The 24,953-nt window shown below is 38.1% G+C and overlaps 3 protein-coding genes across 7 annotated transcripts in view; 1 reads left to right on the top strand and 2 right to left on the bottom strand.

Annotated features, from left to right (window-relative positions):
- tafa5b (TAFA chemokine like family member 5b) overlaps positions 1-12,561 on the bottom strand; it is a 46,738-nt gene extending 34,177 nt beyond the window's left edge. Inside the window, exon 1 of one of the 2 annotated variants that reach the window (XM_055192151.2) lies at positions 12,303-12,561. In XM_055192151.2, the coding sequence (XP_055048126.2) occupies positions 12,303-12,417 (115 nt within the window). In that variant the 5' untranslated portion in view covers positions 12,418-12,561. Of the gene's footprint in view, positions 1-1,229; positions 1,349-12,302 lie in introns of those variants that run through there. The other variant, XM_055192152.2, reaches the window with a different exon arrangement.
- The window catches only part of LOC129434396 (creatine kinase U-type, mitochondrial), a 368,704-nt gene that overhangs the window by 206,174 nt on the left and 137,577 nt on the right, over positions 1-24,953 (bottom strand). The window lies entirely within an intron of this gene.
- prr5l (proline rich 5 like) overlaps positions 1-24,953 on the top strand; it is a 133,698-nt gene that overhangs the window by 98,070 nt on the left and 10,675 nt on the right. The gene's annotated exons all lie outside the window — the stretch shown is intronic.

The following is a 24,953-nucleotide window of genomic DNA, read 5'->3' as shown; positions in this document are numbered from 1 at the left end:
GAAATATATGCTCCAATTTATTAAGCTTGTTGTTTTATATTTACCTTTTAGATTTGTTTGTTACTGCAGTTGCTAAGAAAGAGACATTGGAAATTGATATTGCCTATCCGTTCCATGCGATGAAAATCCTGATATAATAGGTTTCTATAGAAACAATATGAACCGGACGTAGACCCAATTGTGTTTCTATTCTTGGATTATGAAAGGTACATTTTATTTTCAAGTTAATTCCGACATGCATACAGGGAATTAAAAATATAGCACTTTTCTGAGAACAAATTTGAATATTTAATAACTATTTTTATTACTGCAGCTTTTTTAAGTGAAACATCTAGGTGCACACAAATAGCAGTGTTGAATCCAAACCTTTGCAAACAACCGTAAGCTAACCTTAAAAAAGACAACATTTCAATTCACAGACTTAATCTTTCAGATCAATGCAGGGCCACTGTTTGCCTTTTAATCTAAATCCCTTTCCTTGATTTGAAATCAGAAGTCCATTTGTTCAAGAAGGCTTCTAAAACCGATTAAGAGAAGCACATCAGCTTCTTTTACTAAACTTTAGATTTGAAATGAGAAAGATTAGTTGTAACTAAACATTTATTTCCTCCTAATGAAAGTCTGTACAGCAAATTAATAAACGCAAGACAAAAACAATATTTTCCCAGGATGGTAGTGTTTGATAATGAATGCATAGCATATTCGCAGTTCTTATTAAAATCAAACCGATATGGTTGTGATGTGCAGATGTAAGGCGTTCTGCTCTAACAGGTGCTCTAACCACAGGATCATCTGGCTTCGAAGTGTGAAACTTTCATTTCAATTCGGCATAATTAGTAAAGACAGATTTTCACCCAACGCTAAATAACACACACACACTACAAATCGCATGTAAAAAAGAAGGAATTGGTACTTCCGAGGAATTTCATCCCCCACCCGATATCTCTAACCGCAACAGTGCATTCGTATTACAGTTTGGGTTGTGCAATCCAATTTGGATGAATCTCATTAAATGTGACATCCGCCTTCACAACACATTCACAAATACAGCAACATGCATTTCATTACAGTCTAAAGCATTTCAGCGATACATTTTTTCTCAAAAGTGTTAATTCATACGCATTCAATCTTTAATCCAGTACAGTATGTAATTAAAACTATAACGGCAAACTGTATCCTTTGAAATGTTTTCCCGCTCGCCGAGTTAATCAAAGAGGATTAAGTCTTACTGTTTAACTCCCAGACAGCCGGAAAAGGAGCCCAGATCCTAATCAAAGAAAGGTGGGAAACTTGTGACAAGTACAGATACGTTGAGTGATAAGTAGGCATGGACTCTCAATCACTAGCCTGCCCACAAAGACTTTTGCAATCAATCTGCGTGGTCTAATTCGGTCCAGACGTCCGGATGTGTGTGTGTTTCCAAGAGAAGCGGGTAATTGTGAGATGGGAGGGTGTTGAGCTGTAAAGCTGTAAGTCAATATTTACTGTCTCAAACAGCAGTGTCTGAAACTATCGGCCTACAATGGCGTGCAATAGGGGCCTGACTGACCGTCTTGTCCTCTTTTGGTTTCAATATTTACAAACTGTGACAATGTTGCGATGAACAGTATTGACATGACAGGGCTAATATTTTGTCCATTGACTGGTATGCACAAAGCCACATTATTGTAGCCGGTGTTTATGCAAAGGATAGCGCGTGTGAAATTAATTATCGACAGATTCAGATATGCCATCCACAAAGGCGTATATGTGAATAGTAAGCAGTTTTTGACTAACGGTTTGGATAAATCACTCGGACAGTGTAGTGAGCAAGCAACAGAGGCCTTGTGAGAGATACAGGATTACGTTATAAGTTGTAATGCTTACATGGAAGACTGTGTGCTTACACAACCGAGCTTTTAAAGTGGTATCACTCTGTACGATGGCATAATGCATAAAACATTTAGATGTGAGCTGAAACCTGAAAAGTGTTTCTGTAGTCGCTATGCAAGCGATTAAAAGGCGAAACTTGAGTCAGATGATTCTATAAGCAATGACTGAAAGAGATTGCTTATTAAATTCTAATATCTTGTAAAGGATTACTAAAATGAAATACGGCTTCGACTGAAATATTGTTTAGGCCAGAGATGTAATCAGGAGAAGGCATTCCGCCGAGAATAACTCCATTTGCTCGAACTGTTGGCGACATTACCACTAAATTGAGTGAGGGGAGAAAAAAGTTAATGTGCTTGTAAGAGATGGGACACTTTATGAATTTTACAGCCCACAGGTCATACGGGAATGCATTCATTCCATATTCAGCGCAGAATTTATACCGGTTTCCTGTCGTTGCTATGCAAAGCACACAAGAACCGTTTCAAGGCAAACTATAAAGCATCTGCCCTTCAGTGGCACAGATAGACAAACAATTCTGGAAAGTTGTGTATGTTTATGTGTGCGTGTGTGTGCGCGCGTGTGTTTCTGTCTGTCGCCTAACACTTTGGACCGCCAGAGATAAACTTCAAACAACCAAATGTGTCTGGCACTACAGAGAGGACGTCTTAGAAACCTATCTAAAAAAAATCTTAACTTTTATAAGGGTTCATTGAGTTTAAAAATAGGGGAGCACCAATACAATTATTTTGTGCCGATACCGATATTCGATTACTTAGAAGGACCAATATCGATACCAATAGTTCTCCTTTTAGGGGCGATTCACATTTTGCATCTTTTGCGCGCTCAAGTTCGTTATTTCAAATGTAGGCACACGCTCATAATGGAAGCGACACGGTCGCGAAGCGCACGCGGTCGTTTTTCCCAAGTGCGTCCGCATGCATCGAAATAAAAAAATTCCAACTTTTTAGAATGCCGCAGGCGCATTCACGTGACAAGAACCAACTGACGGTTGTGTTTTCGCCGCAGTTTTAGACGCCAAATGTGAACCGCCCCTTACTCCTTGTTTCAAAGTATGATGTCGTGCAATCCTAGAAGTGTAGAGCGTACAAACTGAAATTCGATTGTTATTGTTACTCAATTTAAAATAATCACACAGTATGATGCGTTTTTCTGCCTCTTTAATGCCAGCATAATCTACCCTGATCATCATTGATTTTCGATAGTGGGAAAAAGGGCTTTAACTCTTTCGCCGCCATTGACGAGATATCTCGTCAATCAAGAGAAAACGCTTCCCTGTCAATGACGAGTATTTCCGTCTATCCGCAATACCGCTATTATCCACCAAGTGGCGCCCTTCCGCAACTTTTATACCTGGAAGTATTGCCCTATGGCAAGCGGCTGCATGTCCGTGTTTGTTTTAAAGATCGCTCTGAATGGGATCTCTATGAAAAGTCCGTTACAAAAATTGAATTCTCTCTGCTTTTTGCTCAAAATGTGGTGTTTTTGCAGAAACCTACCCATATTCAAAAGCTGGTTACAAAAGGAACTACTGAAGGTAGGATTAAAAGTTTTTTTGTTTGTTTGTTTGAAAGCAGAGGGTCTGTTCTTTCATTTGATATATTGTATGTTTATATATTTAAAGAAGAACATTTTCTGGAAGGCATTAAATATTTGTGAAAATCATGAAAAACGCTGGCCTGGCTGGCAACTTTTTTTAAAAAAACGCTGGCGGCGAAAGAGTTAAAGTCCCTGTATAGTCTGACATTAAATGTGAAATGTGATATCAACCACCCAGCCAAATTTGAATGATTAAAAAAATGCTGGGGGCGTGTCCGCTGTTGGCACTGAAACCACAGCAACTTTGCCAAAGCTCCGTCTCTCTTAACATTTAAATAGCACTTCAACCTGAAAGAATGCTCACGATTGTGTTACTGTGGGTTCACACCAGACGCGAGTTCAACGATTTGCGCGAGTAGATCAGAGTAGGGGCGATGCGAATGACACGATATGGCGGCGCGTTTGCCGTGAAAACACATGCTATTTACCTCAAATGCGTCTTTGCCAAAGTTAAAAATAAAAATTAGCCTGACACGAAGTTAAAGCCCGCGAGTAATCTAGAGCGAGTAACGTGTTGCCCCGTGTTTGGTGTGTACTTAGCAGGGGCGGGGCCATGCTAGATGACTTCAGCGCATCATCGAGCCACCGTTTTAGGCCCGCCTAAAAACCTGAAATGGAAAAAAACGTTTAATCAATATTGATTTTACAAGGTCTTTAATTTGCTGATAACGATTATAGGATGATACATTGGTGCATTTCTTCTTAAAAGCGTCCTCTACAAACCATTTTACATGGACATGCCCCTTCTGACATCAAATCTCAGCAACTCGGGTATAATTTGAGAATTCTGGTAAATGCGGCTTAGTCTGGTCATTCATGTGGATATAATTCGTAATTACTATATTTCCGACCTCAGTCGAAGACTTCATTGCAGTATTGTTTTAACTCATGACGTGCGCTTAAAGCAGATTATAAATAAACAGGAAATGACTGCACTCATTACAAACGAATGCTCGTGGAGGCGGGGTTAGATGGAGGGAGGGCGAAGATGAGGGATTAAAAGTAAAATGAATAAATAAACAAAACGACCTTGGTGGGGGCCGGCCTCTTTACATACGACAATTTGTTTTCAGAGACCGGAAAGAGCATTCCGACGTTGCCGCAAGAGCGATTCTTGAAAGCTTTTCTTAAATTATTTGAGCCACAAAGGCATCAGCTGCTTTACATTATTCAAGGCTCGCACAATGGCACTTCTGGCACGTATCCTGCTAAATTGAACTTGATTTAGTTAAGCCGGATGAGTTTGAAGCAGCGGATAGAGTGGCTTGCCAGACATCAGGGAGAGGAGAGTCACTAACAAACATACTGCAATGCAAAATACCGCTGACCTTCCATCTGTGAAAGCATAACGCTTTTCTTTCTCAAATGATGTTACAAGTGAGGAGGATGAACTGTGCTGTATCTCTCTGCACATCTTTTCAGATATTTTCTAAAGATTTTTTCGATATTACCAGGGAAAAATCTAATATAACACATATTAATAGGATTTGGCTGGGGCTATATAGTGCCAATACAATCTAACATTTATTGCTCCTGAGAAAAGGTGCAGATCTAAGAAGCAGGCAGAGATGGAGGACTACAGAGATCTTGTTTTCCAGAGTCAACCAATGAAGCTTAACAAAGCCATGTTTCAAAATGTATGAATGTATCAGTTGGAATTACCCTGCACAAGTTGAATAAATATCTTTAGGGTTCCTCTTCCCCTGTGTCCATTGAATGAGCTTTCGTAAACACTCCATCTCTCTTTCTTGTGCCCTCTTTCTTTTTTCTCCTTCAGTAGGTTTTGTGACTGATTGATCTTTCACAAACTGGTGTGGAAGTGCAGAAGGTATCTCAGAGTCAATATATAGCTTTGGTGAAACACAAAAGGTTTGAATAAGTCGGAGAAAAGAAGCATGTTCATTGAACTGTTTTGTTATTTGCTAGCTTATTCTGTTGTTGGACCTTTCATATTTCTTTTCGTTCCTCTCCATGCACGACTATTCAAACTAATTTTTTCCGAAATTGTTTATTTCCTCAGCTACGGATCACTGGACCAAATAAATTTGTCCATCTGTTTCTGTTTGATTGTCTTTGTTTTTTTGAAAGGCACGTTCCTTCGGTTTAAAAGCTCGTCCGTGCCTGTGTGCAAGTACTTCGGGTGATTAGTGTTTTGCAAACCAGAAAAGTTTTTCATTTAATCACATAACTTTAAAATAATTTTTAAGCATAGATTTGCATTGATCTCTGGAGACATTTGTGTTTTAATATTCTGTCATCCTTGTGTTCTTTGAAACCTGCATAACTTCTGCGTAACACAAAGTATAGTTTTTGTAGCCGAGTATGCTTTCTTCTATAAAATTAATTGGAAAGGTGAACCTTAAAAACAGTAGTATACAAAATGTGAACCTTCTATATTTTTGTTTCACAAAAGAAAGTCAAACAGGTTTTGGAATGGCATAAGGGTGAGTAAATGATCACGTCATTTTCATTTTTGGACAATCTGTTCCTTTACAAACTTTCAGGCTTAAAGGGATTGTTCACCCAGAAATGAAAACTCACCCTCAAGTTGATCTAAACCAGTTTACATTTTTTGTTTAGCTGAACACAAAGATATTTACACAAAACACAAAAACTACTTATTACATCTTTAATCATGTAATTAGATTACAGTACAAATACTCTCTCAAAAAAGTATTTAATTACTAATTATTAATAACTTTCTAAATCCTATTTAGTAAATGATACAAAGATAGACTTGAAACAGCTTGAATAAATCATAAAACGTACATAAATAATTCTGGACACACTTTTTAAGGCCCAATTCTCATTATTAACTATTAAAGGCTCACTCCACTTTTTTGAAAATATGCTCATTTTCCAGCTCCCCTAGAGAAACATTTGATTTTTACTGTTTTGGAATACATCTCCAGGTCTGGCGGTACCACCCCTAGCATAGCCTAGCACAATCCACTGAATCTGACCAGACCATCAGCATCGCGCTAAATAACCAAAGAGTTTCAATATTTTTCCTATTTAAAACATGACTCTTCTGTAGTTACATCCTGTACTAAGACCGACAGAAAATTAAAAGTTGCAATTTTAGGCAGATATGGCTAGGAACTATACTCTCATTCTGGCGTAATAATCAAGGACTTTGCTGCTGTAACATGGCTGCAGGAGGCGCAATGATATTACGCAGTAGTCGAAAATAGTCCCCTTAGTAACTTTCAGTGGCAGGGGACTATTTTCGGGCAGTGCGTAATATCACTACACCTGCTGCAGCCATGTTACAGCAGCAAAGTCATTGATTATTACGCCAGAATGAGAGTATTTTTAGCTCGATGCTAATGGTCTAATCAGATTCAATGGATTGTGCTAAGCAATGCTAAAAGTGGTAGCGCCAGACCTGGAGATCGACTGAATGGATTCCAAAACGGTAAAAATCAAATGTTTAACTCTTTGGGCGCTGGAAAATGAGGATATTTAAAAAAAAGTGAAGTGAACCTTTAAAGGGACAGTTTACCCAGAAATAAAAACTCACCCCCAAGTTGAACCAAACTTGCATTTTTTGTTTAGCTGAACACAAAGATATTTACACAAAACACACAAAAAAAGAATTCATTACTAGTTACTTATTAGTAATATTACATCTTTAATCATGTAATTAGATTCCTGTACAAATTACTCTCTCCAAAAAGTATTTAATTACTTATTACTAATAACTTTCTAAATCCTATTTAGTACATGATACAAATATAGACTTGAATAAATGATATAAAAGTACATAAATAATTCTGGTCACATTTTTTAATGTCTAATTCTCACTATTACCAACTTTTGCCTCAATAGAGTCCTTATTACTGCTTATTAATCTTAAGGTAGTTGTTAAGTTTAAGTATTGGTAGGAATTGGGTAGGATTAAGGATTTTGCAGAATTAGGCATTAATATGTGCCTAATAAACAGCCAAAATCAATAATCATTATATTAATGCTAATAACCAAGCAGTTAATAGTGAGAATTGGAAAATACACTAGAATATTACCATTATTCTTATTAACTCACCAACGTATTTAAAGTGAGAAGGATACATAAAAAACATGCATTTTAATGTTAGACTTTAAATTTGGATGTTAAATTCACTATTGTATAATATATAATTGTTCTACAGTCCATACACTAGTGATGGGAACGAGACCGCCTATGCCGAGTTCGAGTCAAGACTGAGTATTTGAGGAAGCAAGTCTGAGTCGAGACCGAGTCCCTTAGGAGTCGAGACCGAGTTGAGACCAAGACCATAAAAACATGTCAGTTTTTATATTCATGATTTTATATCACCCCAGTTTATAATCAACAGTTAGGCCTACAGACTAAGCTAGATTGGGAATTGTTTAGTGGAGCAGTCATAACGTCTTAATATGGACTATGCTTTTACTATCATTAAAAAAATCCCTACCACATGCATCATCTTCTGCCTATTTTTCTAGAGATAAATAAATGGCTCTGATGGCAGTATATTCGCATGGCACCATGGGATGTCATTTTCAAATAATGCCCATCAACATTGCATTTTATTATTATTGTTACGTGTTGTGTGTTTTATATGAACAAAAAAAATGCGTTTGTCTTAAGGACTCGGTCTGAAATTACAAATTCTTCTTCTCCCTGTGGTCCGAGACCGGGTCAAGACCGAGTCTTTGAAGGAACAATTCCGAGACGAGTCAGAGAAAGCAGAAATCGGTCTTGAGACCGGACTCGAGTACTACATCACTACCATACACAATATGTAGTTGTATGTAATTGTCTGATGTACAATTACATCAGAATTAACTGTAATTACATTACTTGAAAAATAAGAGTAATCCCTTACTTTACTTTTTCAAGGACAAAGTAATTAAATTACAGTAACAACCTAGTAACTAGTTACACACAATACAATATTAGAAGAACAAAATACTATGGAAGTCAATGGTGCTTTGGTTACAAACATTGCTTGAAATATCATCCTTTGATCAGCGGAACACAAAGACATTTATATAGGTTTGTAAGAGTAAATCATGACAGAATTTTCATTTTTGGGTAAACTATTCTTTTTGTGCTTATCTTAAAATAGTCGCCTGTTGTTTTGCAGTTCTCTCTAACAACACATGCTCACCGATGAGAGGAGTCCTTAATAAATCAGGCTTCAGTTCACTTTAGGGAAGTGCTTTACAGGAGACACAGGTAATAGATATTCAAGGGTGGCATGAGGCATTATGGCACACTAACTGCTCGGCTCCTCGCAGAAGCTCTTCATCATTCTCTGACTCTTTGCATCTGAAGACCCATTTTAATAAAACCCTCCCGTGCTTTAAAATGTTAAAAGAGTGAGTGCAGTCAAGGGGAACTCCAATGCCTCATAAGCATTTTGGAGGGATGCGTCTTACAAAGACGTTATTTTAAGGCCTGCTTGTTTGGGAGAAAGTTAAAAGAAAGCCTCGGGTCTCCACGCGTCTGCGATCTGTAATCACATCCACAATAGAGCGTATGGGTGCATGCGCGCCAGAGTCAAATTAGATCTAACAAATGCAAACGGTAAATTGGCTGCTTTCATTCAAGTGCAAGTTGCTTCGGCATAATGAGCCTGTAGGTCAAGTGCATTGAGTTGATCATCTTGCCCATTTCGCGGCTTGATTTTCAGAGGCCAGATAACAGAGGAATGAGATTAAAGACTATATTGTGTCTACTCTTAAATAATGCCACACGCTTGCCTTTTTAAAGTTTCATTATTCTGTTTTTTCGCCTCACCACACTACAGAATCAATATATAATGAATTCAACCAAGAAATGGTTGTCTGAACTGGGATTTGGAGCAATATGTGTGCTGGTGAGAAAATGAATTTTGTTTTCAAAAAATATTGTTTATATGAACAGGTGGAGCGTCTGCAAGCTGCAAGAGTTAAGCACATGAATGCATAATGCTGGTGCATCATAGGTATTAAATGATAAATAATAGGACAAAAAGATGAAATGTTGCTCTTAATTAATTTATATTGCTGTCCTGAGATCAAAAATTAGGACCTTAAAGTCTTTTAGGCGGGTAAATTGGCGCGTGAATAGCTCTCTGCAGAATGATCAATAGAGACTTCCATTTACTGGCCTGTCTGAGGATGAGCTAAAGATTTTAATGTACTCGGGTCAATATGCGGTAGGGAGCGGAAAAGTACCTCAGCCCATCTGAAAGTATTGTGCTGAAGGCTACGATGAGATTTGGGTTTATGCTTAAAAAAAGCGCCACATCCCTTGAAAAAACTGATTAAGGGCTTTAGTCCATTTGCTGAAAGGCCACCAGGGAGGAAGTGGCTGTTTTTTGCTGTGTCCTCTAACTAAATGCAATGCTATAGAGGCAATCAATAGGACGACCCAATGCTAATGAAGACTCGGGCAGTGAGAGAGACACAGTACAGTGGGGCTTGACTCCTTGCTCCCCAAACACACGACTGTTAATCCAGTCATATAAAGGGGCTGAACCTGATTAGGTTAAATGTAGTAGCTACCAGGACATCTCTCCCTCACTTTGTCTGTCTGTATGTCTACAGTATCTATCTATCTGTCTATATATCTACTTGCCTACCTGTCTCTCTGTCTATCTACACAGCATCTATCTACAGTATTTATCTGTTTGTCTGTCTGTCTGTCTGTCTGTCTGTCTGCCTAAACAGCATCTACTTACTGTATCTGCCTGTCTGTCTGTCTGTCTGTCTGTCTGTCTACAGTATATGTCTGTCTGTCTGTCTGCCTGCCTGTCTGTTAGTCAGGCTTTACAGCATATAGGCTACAGTATATATCTGTCTGCCTGCCTGCTTATCTGTCTGTCTGTCTGCCTGTCTGTCTATCTATACAACATCTATCTACAGTATCTGTCTGTCTTCCTGCCTGCCTGCCTGCCTGCTTGTTGAATTCAATTCAATTCAATTTTATTTATATAGCGCTTTTCACAATTGGTGATTGTTTCAAAGCAGCTTTACATTAATAGAAGCAGTGGAAAGCACAGAAAAACGACAGATAGCACAACATAATACACGATAGCAGAAGCAGCTAAATTTGATGCGGCTATGAATCAACATTATAAGCGTGCGTATTGCTAATGTAACGTAAAGAAGAGGGTGCTAAGTTAAGCCCAGTCTGTCTGTTTAACTGTCTGTCTGGCTGGCTGTCTATCTGTCTGTCTGTCTATACAGCATCTACATTGTCTGTCTGTCTGTCTGTCTGCAGTATTTATCTATCCATCCATCCATCTCTCCATCCATCCATCCGCCTGCCTGCCTGCCTGCCTGCCTGACTGTCTGTCTGTCTGTCTGTCTGTCTATCTATACAGCATCTACACTATATGTATGTCTGCCTGCCTGCCTGCCTGCCTGCCTGCCTACCTGTCTGTCTGTCTATCTATACAGCATATATCTATCAGTCTGTCTATCTGCCTGCTAGTCTATCTGTCTATCTATCTATCTATCTATCTATCTATCTATCTATCTATCTATCTGTCTGTCTGTCTGTCTATCTGTCTGTCTGTCTGTCTGTCTGGCTGGCTGTCTGTCTATCTGTCTGTCTGGCTGTCTGTCTGTCTGTTTGTCTGTCTATACAGCATCTACATTGTCTGTCTATCTATCCGTCTGTCTGCCTGCCTGTCTGTCTGTCTGTCTGTCTGTCTGTCTGTCTGTCTGTCTGTCTGTCTATACAGCATCTACACTATATGTATGTCTGCCTGCCTACCTGTCTGTCTTTCTATACAGCATCTATCTATCAGTCTGTCCATCTGCCTGCTTGCTTGCCTGTCTGTCTGTCTGTCCATCTGTCCGTCTGTCCATCTGTCTGTCTGTCTGTCTGTCTATACAGCATGTACAGTGTCTGTCTGCCTGTATGTCTGTCTATCTGCCTGCCTGCCTACCTGCCTGTCTATCTATACAGCATCTACAATAGATGGATGTCTGTCTGTCTGTCTGTCTGTCTGCCTGTCTGTCTATTTATACAGCATCTATCCAAGGTATCAGTCTGTCTATCTGCCTGTCTGTCTGTCTATACAGCATCTACAGTTTCTGTCTGCCTGTCTGTTTGTGTATCTATCTGCCTGCCTACCTGCCTGTCTATCTATACAGCATCTACAGTAGATGTCTGTCTGCCTGCCTGTCTGTCTATTTATACAGCATCTATCTTAGGTATCAGTCTGTCTATCTGCCTGCCTGCCTACCTGCCTGCCTGCCTGCCTGTCTGTCTGTCTGTCTATACAGCATACAGTTTTTGTCTTTCTGCCTGTCTGTCTATCTGCCTGCCTACCTGTCTATCTATACAGCATCTACAGTAGATATCTGCCTGCCTGCGTGTCTGTCTGTCTATGCAGCATCTACAATTTCTGTCTGTCTTTCTGTCTATCGTTTTATCGTTCTATCATTCTATCTAGCTATAAACTAGTGATTATCAACCAAAAAATGAATATATTTAAATGTACAGAAATGTTAATATTTCTTTTACAATGAATATTCTTTTATTTGTCCATCCATCATATGGGCAAACATTTTTAGAAATGTGTGATTCTAAACCAAACAAACAAGACATTTTTAAATTTCCTATCTATCTATCTATCTATCTATCTATCTATCTATCTATCTATCTATCTATCTATCTATCTATCTATCTATCTATCTAGTGAAATGCTCAACAGTAAAGCACTTTATGTTGTTTATCTCATGTTTTTATTCCCGAATTCATAGTTGCTGTTTCAATCACATTTGCATTAAATGAATGTATGACAGATGTATGAAGTAGAATCAGATCAGGCTATAGTGCTACTTACTGCAGTATAAAATCAGCAGACCGCTCAACAGCAGCATAAGCCAGATAGTTGAAGACATCGTCCCCCATGCATCCCTCCGTACACTCTTCTTCTTCTTCTGAAAGGGCGAAGCCATCAAAGTCAGTCCCTTTAAAGTCTCAATTTTCCAGTCAAATTACCCACCAATTAGCCTCTTATAGCCGGCAGCTATTCACACGCCGTCGCAAAGTAGTCATACAGAGATGAACGTGAAGCGGTGCGATCGCATCCATGAGAATCACGCGCTCGAATGAGAGACAGGAAATGATCGCGATCCGTCCTTTCGCGTTTGTTTGCATGGGTTGCCAGCGATTATATGCGTTAGTGAAAATTCAATCGGCCACAAATAAAACAATAGATAATTACACAGATTCTACAAATAAAAATAAAGTGCTGCGTATAAAGGTTTAGGAAAAGAAATCTCTAAAAAAAAAAGCTTTAATGATGCGCTGCGGCTGTTTTTTCTTACGACTACAATAAAAGTGTTTGATATCTGAAGCTGTTCTTGAGACACACAGCGAATCGATTGTTGTGCTTATTTTGCCCCATAAAGTGAAGACAAATGTTCTCTTCCTGGCCGAAGTACCTCTGCTGCTGTGCATGTTTTACGGTTTGCCCCTTAGTATTCACAACATTACACACCGTTATTTCTGTGATAAGGGAGCGTCTGAATTCAGCACCTCAAGACAGTGGACAGCGACCTGATATTTAAGACATCAGAGGACACTTATAACATCCGAAACTTTTAGTACAAATAGTAGAAACAAGACAGTATAGATAAAGGACTAAAGAAATTCATAAAAACTTGATTATGATGTCTATAAAGAATACATAATAAAAAATTATGATATATGATGATGGGTTGTTTGAACCAATGGTTGGGTAAATATGAACAGAACCAAGTTATAAATGTTGAGTTATAAATGAACAAATCTAAAAAATGCTGGGTTATTTTCAACCAAAAAGGGTCAGAAACTGGGTTGTACATTGTATAAAGTGAAAGTTGGTTTAAATTAAAAATTACTTCAGTTGGTTACACTTAGAAATTGAATTTTTTCAACTTTTAAAAATTTTCTATTCTGATAGTAAAAAAGTCATTTTTAAAAGTTTTTCATTTTTAATTTTCTTTCTTTAAAGGACAAGTTCGGTATTTTACACTTAAAGCCCTGTTTTCAAATTGTTTATGATGAAATAGAATGGTTTTGACTGAAATTTGGACATATGATGCTGGTCAGAGAATTTTCGGTTTCTGTTGTATCACCCACTACCTCTACAATGGCTGCATAGGTGCACAGGAACAATCCTTCCTAAAATGCATTAAACTTTCATTTACAAAGACGTGAAACTCACCGAGTGGTCAGGGGTGTTCACTGATATGCTCACTCAAAAATTGCTGCAAAAGATGCTTTCCAACAGGTGTTTTAGCATTCGTTGTAAACTTGTGGACCCTTGTGGTTTCCAAACGCCTCACACCCGTATATTCTTCCGTTGAGAGCTTAAATAATAGACACTCCAGCCCAGTTGGTGGCGATAATCCACCTTTGCCATTTGCAAGAATACAAACAACGTTCCCGGCGGGGAGTAACACCGTACCTCACAGCACATCTAATACAAGTCAATGGAGTTGGACAAAAACTACGATAAAACCTGTTGGAAAGCATCTTTTGCAGCGATTTTTGTGTGAGCATATCAGTAAACACCCCTGACCACTCGGTGAGTTTCACATCTTTGTAAACAAAAGTTTAATGCATTTTAGGAAGGATTGTTCCAGTGCACCCATGCAGCCATTGTAGAGTGTGTGATACAACAAACACCCGAAAAATCTCGGGCCAGCATCATATGTCCAAATTTCAGTCAAAACCGTTCTATTTCATCATAAACAATCTGAAAACAGGGCTTTAAGTGAAAAATAAAGAACTTGTCCTTTAAAGGCGGGGTGCATGATCTCTGAAAGACCAGCCCAGTCTCACGGAATTTCGTTATATAGTCACGTAAATTTTTTATTCTTTTTTGTGGTACTATCACGTTTTTTCGTGATCGTATAACAAATTCCTGTATCACGTATTGGTTACGCAACTGTTTTGTACTATTTTCTTACCAATGTCACTTTGGTTTAGGGTTAGATTTACATAAAATTACATCCCTACCCACACCCAACTCTAACCCTAATGCCAGGCGACATATAAAAAATAAATCAGTAATAAACCAATAGTATAAACCAATACATAAAGTGACATTCTAATGCAAGCACCAAATCTAACCCTATACCAAAGCGACAATGGTTTGAAAATAGAAAAAGCAGTTGAGTAACCAATACGTGATAATCACATGAAAACAGGAATTCGTTATACGATCACAAAAAAATGCGGAAATTCGTGATAATATCACGAAAAAAAAATAAAAAATTTACGTGACTATATCACAAAACCTTGTGAGACTGGATAGGAAAGCCAATGTTGACATTTGAAATCACCTAAACAAACATGCCCCTACCCCAATAGAATCTGGACCTTCTTTTGATAGACACGCCCCACACATATGCAACCCAAGCAACGATGTCAGTTAGTAGACACGCCCCTTACTGCTGATTGGCTACAAGTGTGTTTTGGTACTCGGTCCGACTCCCTTTTCCAAAGTGTTTTTCGAAAATTATGCACCCCTCCTTTAAGTGAAAAAGTTGTTACACAAGTTGATTTCAACGCAATGCTGGGGTGTTTCAAGCCAAGGTTGAGTAACAACAACCCAGCAAAGGTGAATTTATAACCCAACAATTTAATATGTCCAATACTGTATATTAGACCATCTGTAGAGTGCAGCCTTAAAATGTGGAAAATCCAACCATTTGGTAAATTAACCTGTAAAATGTCTAGGTTAGAAAATGTATTTGACCCAACAATAGGATGAAACTACCCAGTATTTTTAGAGAGTTTATGTTTACATTTATACATTTATGCATTTGGCAACTGCTTTTATCCAAAGCGACAAATACTTTTATCAATCTGTGTGTCCCCTGGGATCAAACCTGTTTGCTATACTAACACAAGCTCTACCTGTTGAGCTACAATTGAGTGTTGAATTCCAAATCTTAAATTCTAACATAAACAATCAATAATAACTCAAATCATTGTCTTTTTCTCTGTGAATCTGTAATGAAATCAGCTCCTGGCACTGGGTTCCTCTCGGGGAAGTCTTGTTTTCCAGTAACGTCCTTCACGTGAGAGACGACGGTCTTTGATGGGTTTATTTATGACATGCAAAGTTTCGCCCCTCTGAAAGATCAATAGATCAAGTGTGGGTGGGTTCCCGGGGCACAGAGTTGACTTCGGGTGCGTGTGTGTATAATTCATAGTCGTTGAGCTTGCGGTTACTGGCTTGCTCAGATGGTTGTGTACAATAGCAGACAGTCCTCAGCCCACTTCTATTTAAACCCCACAGTGTCTATTCCTGGCCCCCGGCCACGTCCCAAGGGAAATCACAATTGCTTCAAAGCAGTCTCTGCTGTTGGAAAAGAAGCCTGTCTAAAATAAGAAAGATTTCTTATTGTATAATTTTTCAATCTTTCTTTTAACAATGTCGCAGAAAGGGAGTTTTTTGAGACCCCAGGGACTGAAGATTGCTGACCTTCAACACCTTTCACTGTCCGTTTTTCGTCTTCTCAGTGTTCACTTGTACTTGTTTAGTAACAATGTCTTAATGTTGCATAAGCATAAATGTAATGTCAATATTTCTTAGGTGTGATAAAACAATGTTTCCCAGCCTTGATTTTCATAGGTTTTGAGAAATATAATTTAATGCCCCTTTGGAAGTTTTCTAGGGGGGCACTATTGTAACTTTTAGTAAAAAAAGGTAAAAAAAAAAAAAAACTTTGGATGGTACCTTTTGAAAAGTTCCTAATATGTACCATTTACCAGTATGTATTTCTAAGGTACCACAGTACGAATATGTACCTTTAGATGTAAATTTAAGTGTATATTTTAGAAAGGTACCGCCCCAGTGATAACTTTTGTACCTTCACCTTTATATCTAAAAGTGCAGGTTTAAAGGAAAGGAGGGTAAACAATTGATTATTCATCCTGCAATTTTCCGTTGAAACAATGTATGCATTGTGGAAAGTATTAAAGCTGTCATTGGGGCAATACCCTTTCAAAAAGTACACACTTGTACCTATAGGGTGCATACTAGTAGCTCAAAGATATTCAACTTAATTGAATTAAGGAAAACTTTTCCACGAAATTAGTTTAGGCTAGTACAACAAGAATAGAATAAGTTCATTTAAACAAATAATCTTTTGTTGTACCAACTTAAAAAATTAAAAAATTTTGGTCATAAAACAACTTGTTCAACAAACTTAGTTCAGTTATGGAAAACTTTTCCACGCAATTAGTTCTGGGTTGTTCAACAAGGATAAAACAAGTAAATTCAAATAAAAAATGTCTTGTTAAACCAACTGTCAGTTACACACGTTAGCATGCTAATTATAACAACATATGATACACTGGAAGAGCATCTGAGAAGAGACTGATCTCCAGACAGGCGATAGCACGGTTAGTGTTTCATTAAGAGAAGTACATCACATCCACAACTTAACCACAAGCGCCACTCTCCTGCACGATGAAAACCAAACAATTCGAAAAAATATAACACAAACTCTTCTAAATCAATAAGATAAACAAACATTAACACTATAAAATCTTTCTCTTTACCAAAATATTCATAAAATAACAATTTTAAAAATGACTCTCCAAAGGCAGTTGCATGCAAAGCATGCTGGGAAATACAGATCCATGGCCCAGTTAGTAATAGCAACAAAAATCATTCATGTGGTCCCAACATAAAATTATTAAGTTAATGTAATTTTGTAAAATTTAAGTGGATTAAACATGATTAAATTAGGTTGAGACAAAAAATTTTTTTAAATTGTGTTGAATTAACTTGTTTCATTTAAATAAATTGGACAAGGTGCAAAAATATATATTTTTTGAGTGCTAAATGGCACTTATGAGGACCTTTTTAAAAGTACCATTCCAGTGACACTTTTACATTTATTTTGACAGTACAGCAGAGTATGTATGATTCTCTGTGGGTATCCCTAAGACTAAAAGGGTGGTTATTTACTGAAGGTGAGCCCAGCTATCTTCTTCATATTTGGTAAGAGGCATGCATTTTCTTGTCTTCCAGCTTATTAAATTTTCACAAGCACTACTATCCAATGAAGTTTGTTTTTATTCGGGGCACGTATCAAAACAGTTTATTCATGTGAGCGTGTGAGCATCATGCAGTTTTACTGTGAAGTGAATACACAGCGTTTAGTGGATGGGGGCAAGGAGATGTCATGGGAGAAGAACATTACTCAGACACTTAAGAGGTGGGAACCTTCAGAGGAACGTGGATTGAGGATGCACAACACTGATTTGATGGGACCTGAGGGAACACTCAAGGTCTTTGTCAATCTTCGTATGAGATCGATTAAGTGTGTGAGTGACTGACAGGAGTTATGTCTTCATACATTCTGCCGAAACGAATATAACATCTGTCTAACCCGAAACAGACTATTATGTCATTAGCGTTGTTGTGTAGTTTTACTGTTATTAAAATGTGAACTTAATTGCGCTTGCCCCCCTTTCTCCATTACTGACTCTGAATTAAACATAACTGTTCATTATCCTGAGACCGTTTTAAATTAAATATTGGAGAGTGATAATATCCTTTCCGTATTTCCTGTTCATTATTACTTCATAAAGTCCTTTGTTCAAGAGCATTTATATTACCTTAGTATATCAAAAGGAAGATAGCACCAGCAAACTCGTGCCCAGGGTTTACCGACTGGGCCTTCATTTAGTTTAAGTGTCATCTATTTGTAAAGCAAATTGTGCATTCAGACTTTGCCACTTGGCCACATTTTCACATTAAACTAAATCCTTGGAGGTAATGCAGGAAACTCTTAAAGGCCCCTTGTGAAATATGGCATATTTTAAACCATGTATTTTAAAGTAATGCATGTCATGTTTCTCATTAAAATATTATGCAGAGGCAACTGTAAAGTAGTCACTTGTAGGTTGGTCTGGTTAAAATGTGTTAACACTATACACTGTCAGAAAAAAATTGTTCCTTAGCTGTATACCTTTGCACCTAAAGATTTCAAATTGGCACCAGATTTACCTAAATGTATACATATACACTCACCTAAAGGATTATTAGGAACACCATACTAATACTGTGTTTGACCCCCTTTTGCCTTCAGAACTGCCTTAATTCTACGTGGCATTGATTCAACAAGGTGCTGAAAGCATTCTTTAGACATGTTGGCCCATATTGATAGGATAGCATCTTGCAGTTCCACCACATCCCAAATATGCTCTATTGAGTTGAGATCTTGTGACTGTGGGGGCCATTTTAGTACAGTGAACCGACTGTCATGTTCAAGAATACAATTTGAAATGATTTGAGCTTTGTGACATGGTGCATTATCCTGCTGGAAGTAGCCATCAGAGGATGGGTACATGGTGGTCATAAAAGGATGGACATGGTCGGAAACAATGCTCAGGTAGGCCGTGGCATTTAAACGATGCCCAATTGGCACTAAGGGGCCTAAAGTGTGCCAAGAAAACATCCCCCACACCATTACACCAGCAGCCTGCACAGTGGTAACAAGGCATGATGGATCCATGTTCTCATTCTGTTTACCATCTGAATGTCTCAACAGAAATCGAGACTCATCAGACCAGGCAACATTTTTCCAGTCTTCAACTGTCCAATTTTGGTGAGCTCGTGCAAATTGTAGCCTCTTTTTCCTATTTGTAGTGGAGATGAGTGGTACCCGGTGGGGTCTTCTGCTGTTGTAGCCTATCCGCCTCAAGGTTGTGCGTGTTGTGGCTTCACAAATGCTTTGCTGCATACCTCGGTTGTTATTTCAGTCAAAGTTGCTCTTCTATCAGCTTGAATCAGTCGTCTCATTCTCCTCTGACCTCTAGCATCAACAAGGCATTTTCGCCCACATGACTGCCGCATACTGGATGTTTTTCCCTTTTCACACCATTCTTTGTAAACCCTAGAAATGGTTGTGCGTGAAAATCCCAGTAACTGAGCAGATTGTAAAAATACCAAGACGTAATACTAAGTCTGGCACCAACAACCATGCCACCCTCAAAATTGCTTAAATCACCTTTCTTTCCCATTCTGACATTCAGTTTGGAGTTCAGATAATTGTTTTGACCAGGACCACACCCCTAAATGCATTGAAGCAACTGCCATGTGATTGGTTGATTAGATAATTGCATTAATGAGAAATTGAACAGGTGTTCCTAATAATCCTTTAGGTGAGTGTAAATTGCAGCAGTGAGAAACATTTAGATTTTTTTCTGGAGTTTTATTGCACACACTGCTCTCTTTATTGTTCACTGAAGCAGTCGAATGAATCGGGAGTTTGCAAAGCTCCAAATGTACAATGAATGTCAAGTCTCATTATTTGTGTTGCACTTTTCACAATACATGTGGTAACGGTGATAAAGCCAATAATATGTTTTATGGCAAATCATACAGTCAATTGTCCGTAGGTGTATTTAAAAAGATGGTTTAAAGCTCAGATGTGAGCATCTTCAGCGTGGTGTCCTTGGTTTCTTTTGTGGTCAGTTGTCATGGGAGTTTTGTCTTCTGATGGTGAAAGAGACCACACACAATCTGATGTTGTCATCTGTAATTGGTTGCCTGCCCAAAGGACCCTCCTAGCTGCCATTCCTCTTTATCTGTTCACTCTTATCAGTCCTTTTCTCCTGAAGTGTCAGCAGGGCAGCAGATGTGTGTTCATACAATTGGAGGGCACTGCGGCAGTGATCAACCTTGGTCTTTGTGTGGCCGGCGACACTGTTTTCAACTAAAATATCTCAGGCGACCTTTGCACCTGGAAAAGTTCTCGCGTCAAAAGATCTCTCATAGAAAAACAGAAGACGACGGCTGTAATCCAATTAGTCGGGCCAGTGCACTGAGATTTATATCAGAACAGAAACATCTCGCAGAATGAAAATAAATATATAAAATTTGCAAGCGTCAGATATATTGACTTCGAAAATAAAGATAAGTTGATTTGCTCGGGACGGAGGAAGCGTAAAAGTCGGATGTGTCAGTGCACACCTCATAAATCAAACTTGCCATAACCTGAAGGTAGCTGGGCTGAATTGCTAAAAAATTCCTTTTGATACTTTTGTACTTTTGTGGGCTAGGTTGTAGTGGGGTGTACGGGTAAAAATCCTTACTGTCCCTCTCTCACTGGTAAAATGAAAGCAGGACTGATTGCATTTGATGGATTATAATCATTTTAATAATGGAGATAAATTTGGAATCAACACAGGCAGTGTTTTTATCAAAACGATGATTTTGCTCAGCCAGTAATTTTGAACCATGAAGCGCTACTTAAGTTGATTGTAGTTATTAGAGGGAGGGGCATTCAAGGTGGGCTGCATCTGGTTGGACAAAAATCTGTGTGGTGCAGAATGAGTCATCTAGATTTTTGAGGTGTTTGGATGCGTGCATGATGTGAAAAGGTAATGTTTAGGGGTACACTACTTGCATATACAGTAATGTGCAAAAGTCTTAGGCCACCATGCTTGAATTAGAGTTGTTTTTGCAATGTTATAGTGATCATATACACTCACCTAAAGGATTATTAGGAACACCATACTAATACTGTGTTTGACCCCCTTTCGCCTTCAGAACTGCCTAAATTTTAAGTGGCATTGATTCAACAAGGTGCAGAAAGCATTCTTTAAAATGTTGGCCCAAATTGATAGGATAGCATCTTGCAGTTGATGGAGATTTGTGGGATGCACATCCAGGGCACGAAGCTCCCATTCCACCACATCCCAAAGATGCTCTATTGGGTTGAGATCTTGTGACTGTGGGGGCCATTTTAGTACAGTAAACTCATTGTCATGTCCAAGAAACCAATTTAAAAATGATTCGAGCTTTGTGACATGGTGCATTATCCTGCTGGAAGTAGCCATCAGAGGATGTTTACATGGTGGTCATAAAGGGATGGACATGGTCAGAAACAATGCTCAGGTAGGCCGTGGCATTAAAACGATGAGCAATTGGCACTAAGGGACCTAAAGTGTGCCAAGAAAACATCCCCACGCCATTATACCACTACCACCAGCCTGCACAGTGGTAACAAGGCATGATGGATTCATGTTCTCATTCTGTTTACGCCAAATTCTGACTCAACCATCTGAATGTCTCAACAGAAATCGAGACTCATCAGGCCAGGCAACATTTTTCCAGTCTTCAACAGTTCAATTTTGGTGAGCTTGTGCCAATTGTAGCCTCTTTTTCCTATTTGTAGTAGAGATGAGTGGTACCTGGTGGGGTCTTTTGGTGTTGTAGCCCATCTGCCTCAAGGTTGTCTGTGTTGTGGATTCACAAATGCTTTGCTGCATACCTTGGTTCTAACAAGTGGTTATTTTAGTCAAAGTTGCTTTTCAATCAGCTTGAATCAGTCGGCCCATTCTCCTCTGACCTCTAGCATCAACAAGGCATTTTCGCCCACAGGACTGCCGCATACTGGATGTTTTTCCCTTTTCACACCATTCTTTGTAAACCCTAGAAATGGTTGTGTGTGGAAATCCCAGTAACTGAGCAGATTGAGAAATACCTTAGACCGGCCCGTCTGGCACCAACAACCATGCCACGCTCAAAATTGCTTAAATCACCTTTCTTTCCCATTCTGACATTCAGTTTGGAGTTCAGGAGATTGTCTTGACCAGGACCACACCCCTAAATGCATTGAAGCAATTGCCATGTGATTGGTTGATTAGATAATTGCATTAATGAGAAATTGAACAGGTGTTCCTAATAATCCTTTAGGTAAGTGTATAATTGCTTTTCAGTCTCTTTAATAGAATACATCCAGAAAATACAAGAAATGTGTTTATAGTATTAAAAATTGTATAAAAATGTAAGCTGATGTGTCAAGTTTTTAGGGTAATCTCCCCTTCCACTTGAGCAATAGCAGGAAACTGTAGGATCTCTTATAAATAAATAAACCTAAATAAATTAAATCCTAATTTCTAATTTTAAAGACACTCAAGGTGTGTTTCATGCCAAGAGAGGTCACAAACACCGATGATGCCTAAAGAAGACATTTAGTCCTGAAAATTTTATTTTTTTGTACATTTTCCTGTATTATCTGTTTGTATCTTAATAAAATAGATTAAAAAATATATATGGATGGACATTAAAACTTAAAACTTTTTCACAGTACTGTATGCTCCTTTAGCTCAGTGGTAGCTTAGTGTTAACAGCGTAAAAAAGGTAATGGGTTCAACACATGCTAATAAAAAAGTTGCTGTGTTGTTGCTGCTGTAAAAGTGGTTGCTGCTGTAAGTTTCTTTGGATAAAGGTGTCTGCCAAAAAAATTTTATTGGGTGTTTAATATAAAAATTTTCGTTATATTTACATTTATGCATCAGGCTATAGCGCTTTCATCCAAACAGTATAAATACATTTTATCGGTTGTCTTTGTGTATTCCCTAAGCAAAGGTGAAGTCTGCCTTAACCTTTCACCTTCCTTGCTTTGAACTTTATTGGATACACTTACAATTCTTTTCTAAATGAATGTTGCCCCCTATTGTTGTTTATGAGCATTGCACTGTGACTAATGAGTATCAGTATGATAGACTGCAATTAATAACTAGATCTGTTATGCATAAAAATGAGACAATATGCTAATCGCATCACAAAGATACTTGGCACAGACAAATGTATCACAAGACAATAAAGAAAAAGAAGAGGGCGAAATGAAATGACGGAAGAACAGCAGAAAGCCACGGCAAGAAATCGCCAGGGAAACAGAGGTGACTGAGATCTGTGAGAGAGAAAGGCTGTTTCTGCCTTGTTGCTCCCGAGATTCATTGCTCTCCTCATCAATCATGGTGGGCTGATGAAATTGTTCCTGCCCAGAGTAAAGCCTCATGGCTCTCGTGTGCGGAGTTGGCATAAATCCTACTGGCAGGGAATAGAAGTGGATTATATTGTGCAAATTAATTGTTGCTTGAATTTGTCACATTTCCTTCCTGCCCGGGAAGGGCTTGAAACACGAGCACCATATTGTCTTATTCTCATCCCTGCTGAAAGAAACAATAGAAACCATCAGAGATATTCTAATGGATCTGATGGTTATAATGGGAATTGTATTGGTTTTAATGGAAACTATGATGGTCTCTGTGGGTCTCTGGTAATGTCTTGGGTTATATTGGTGGATGATAACCAATAGCACATCATCAAATCCTACTGAAATGAGGCCCAAGACACCCTACGTTAAGAAAATTTGTAATGGTTTAATAATAAACAGTTGATGGTTCATAATGGTATTTATAATGGAAACCATTAGAATCCGTATTGTTTTTCTCAGCAGGAATATCTTTTGTTTTGTCAGCATGTCTTTTTTTCTGGAAATAAATAAGAAATAATGTTAAGAATTTCTACACTGTCAAACAAAATGGAGCTATTACTTTAAAATGTCTTTATATGTACCATCTCTATACCAATATGTACTTTTGAGGTACTCATATGCACTATTTGGTAGCAATGTGTAGGTGTATACTATATTATAAACTATACAACTATGTAGTATTTTTGACCATATTTTCTGACAGCGTATGATTTGAGATTTATGTGTCTGAAACAACAGGGGAAAACTGACAGATTGTATCTTTATTATCTGTGTAAAAAGACCACCGTCTTCTCTCACAAGATGACACACAAATACATCGACCACACTGTGTACAACTCAGCCAAAACAGCAAACAGAGAGGTGGTGCTCGATACTTTTAGATCACTCATTAATTTCTTTGGGGTATTTTTAGCAAACTTCCCCTGTGTTTGATCGGGCTATAGATAAGCTATGGGAACTTTTTTTTCATTAGTGTTTACACAAGGTTACTTAACAGTATCATTGTTAGAAGGACAAGTAATGAGTATATAAGTAGTTTACTATCGGTGATATAAATGTATTTTATATGTATTATAACAGACCTTTACTGTCACATTTCTTAGAAATACTACATAGTTTATTTACCCTGAAGAGTTACTTTAAATGCATTTGTTTACTTAGTTTTTGCACTCTGACATGTTCAGCTTATTATGTTTTCCAGAATATTTGGGAATGCTAGTATTTGGTTCCTTGATCGGATATCCCAAACATTTCCTATTGGTTAGCCAGGAAAATTTTCACAACCTTTTCACTCAAATTTCTCTCTAGCCTTTATTGGGGATCCTTTCTGCAACACTGTATAGATTCAAGTTTTATGATTTTATTTGTCTCACACAGCTTGCAGTGAAATTAAATCTGGCAAACTCTATAGACTGTGCAAAGTATACTTTAAAATTAACATATAAACATATATAACATATAAACTAAAAGTAAATTAATTATTTAGGACTTAATGCAAAAAGGAATGTAAGGAAATGAATGTCACAACAGATTTACACATGAATGTTACAATAGAGTAACACAAGAGTAAAACGCACTGTGCATTGTTACTGAATAATATTGTGTTAACATTATAAAATCACTAGGGCTGTCAAAAGATTAATCGCAAATAATCGCATGCAAAATAAAAGTATTTTGCATAATTTATGTGT

This window comes from Misgurnus anguillicaudatus, chromosome 6 (assembly GCF_027580225.2).
Source record: "Misgurnus anguillicaudatus chromosome 6, ASM2758022v2, whole genome shotgun sequence".
NCBI lineage: Eukaryota > Metazoa > Chordata > Actinopteri > Cypriniformes > Cobitidae > Misgurnus > Misgurnus anguillicaudatus.
This window is presented reverse-complemented; position numbering and strand designations above follow the sequence as displayed.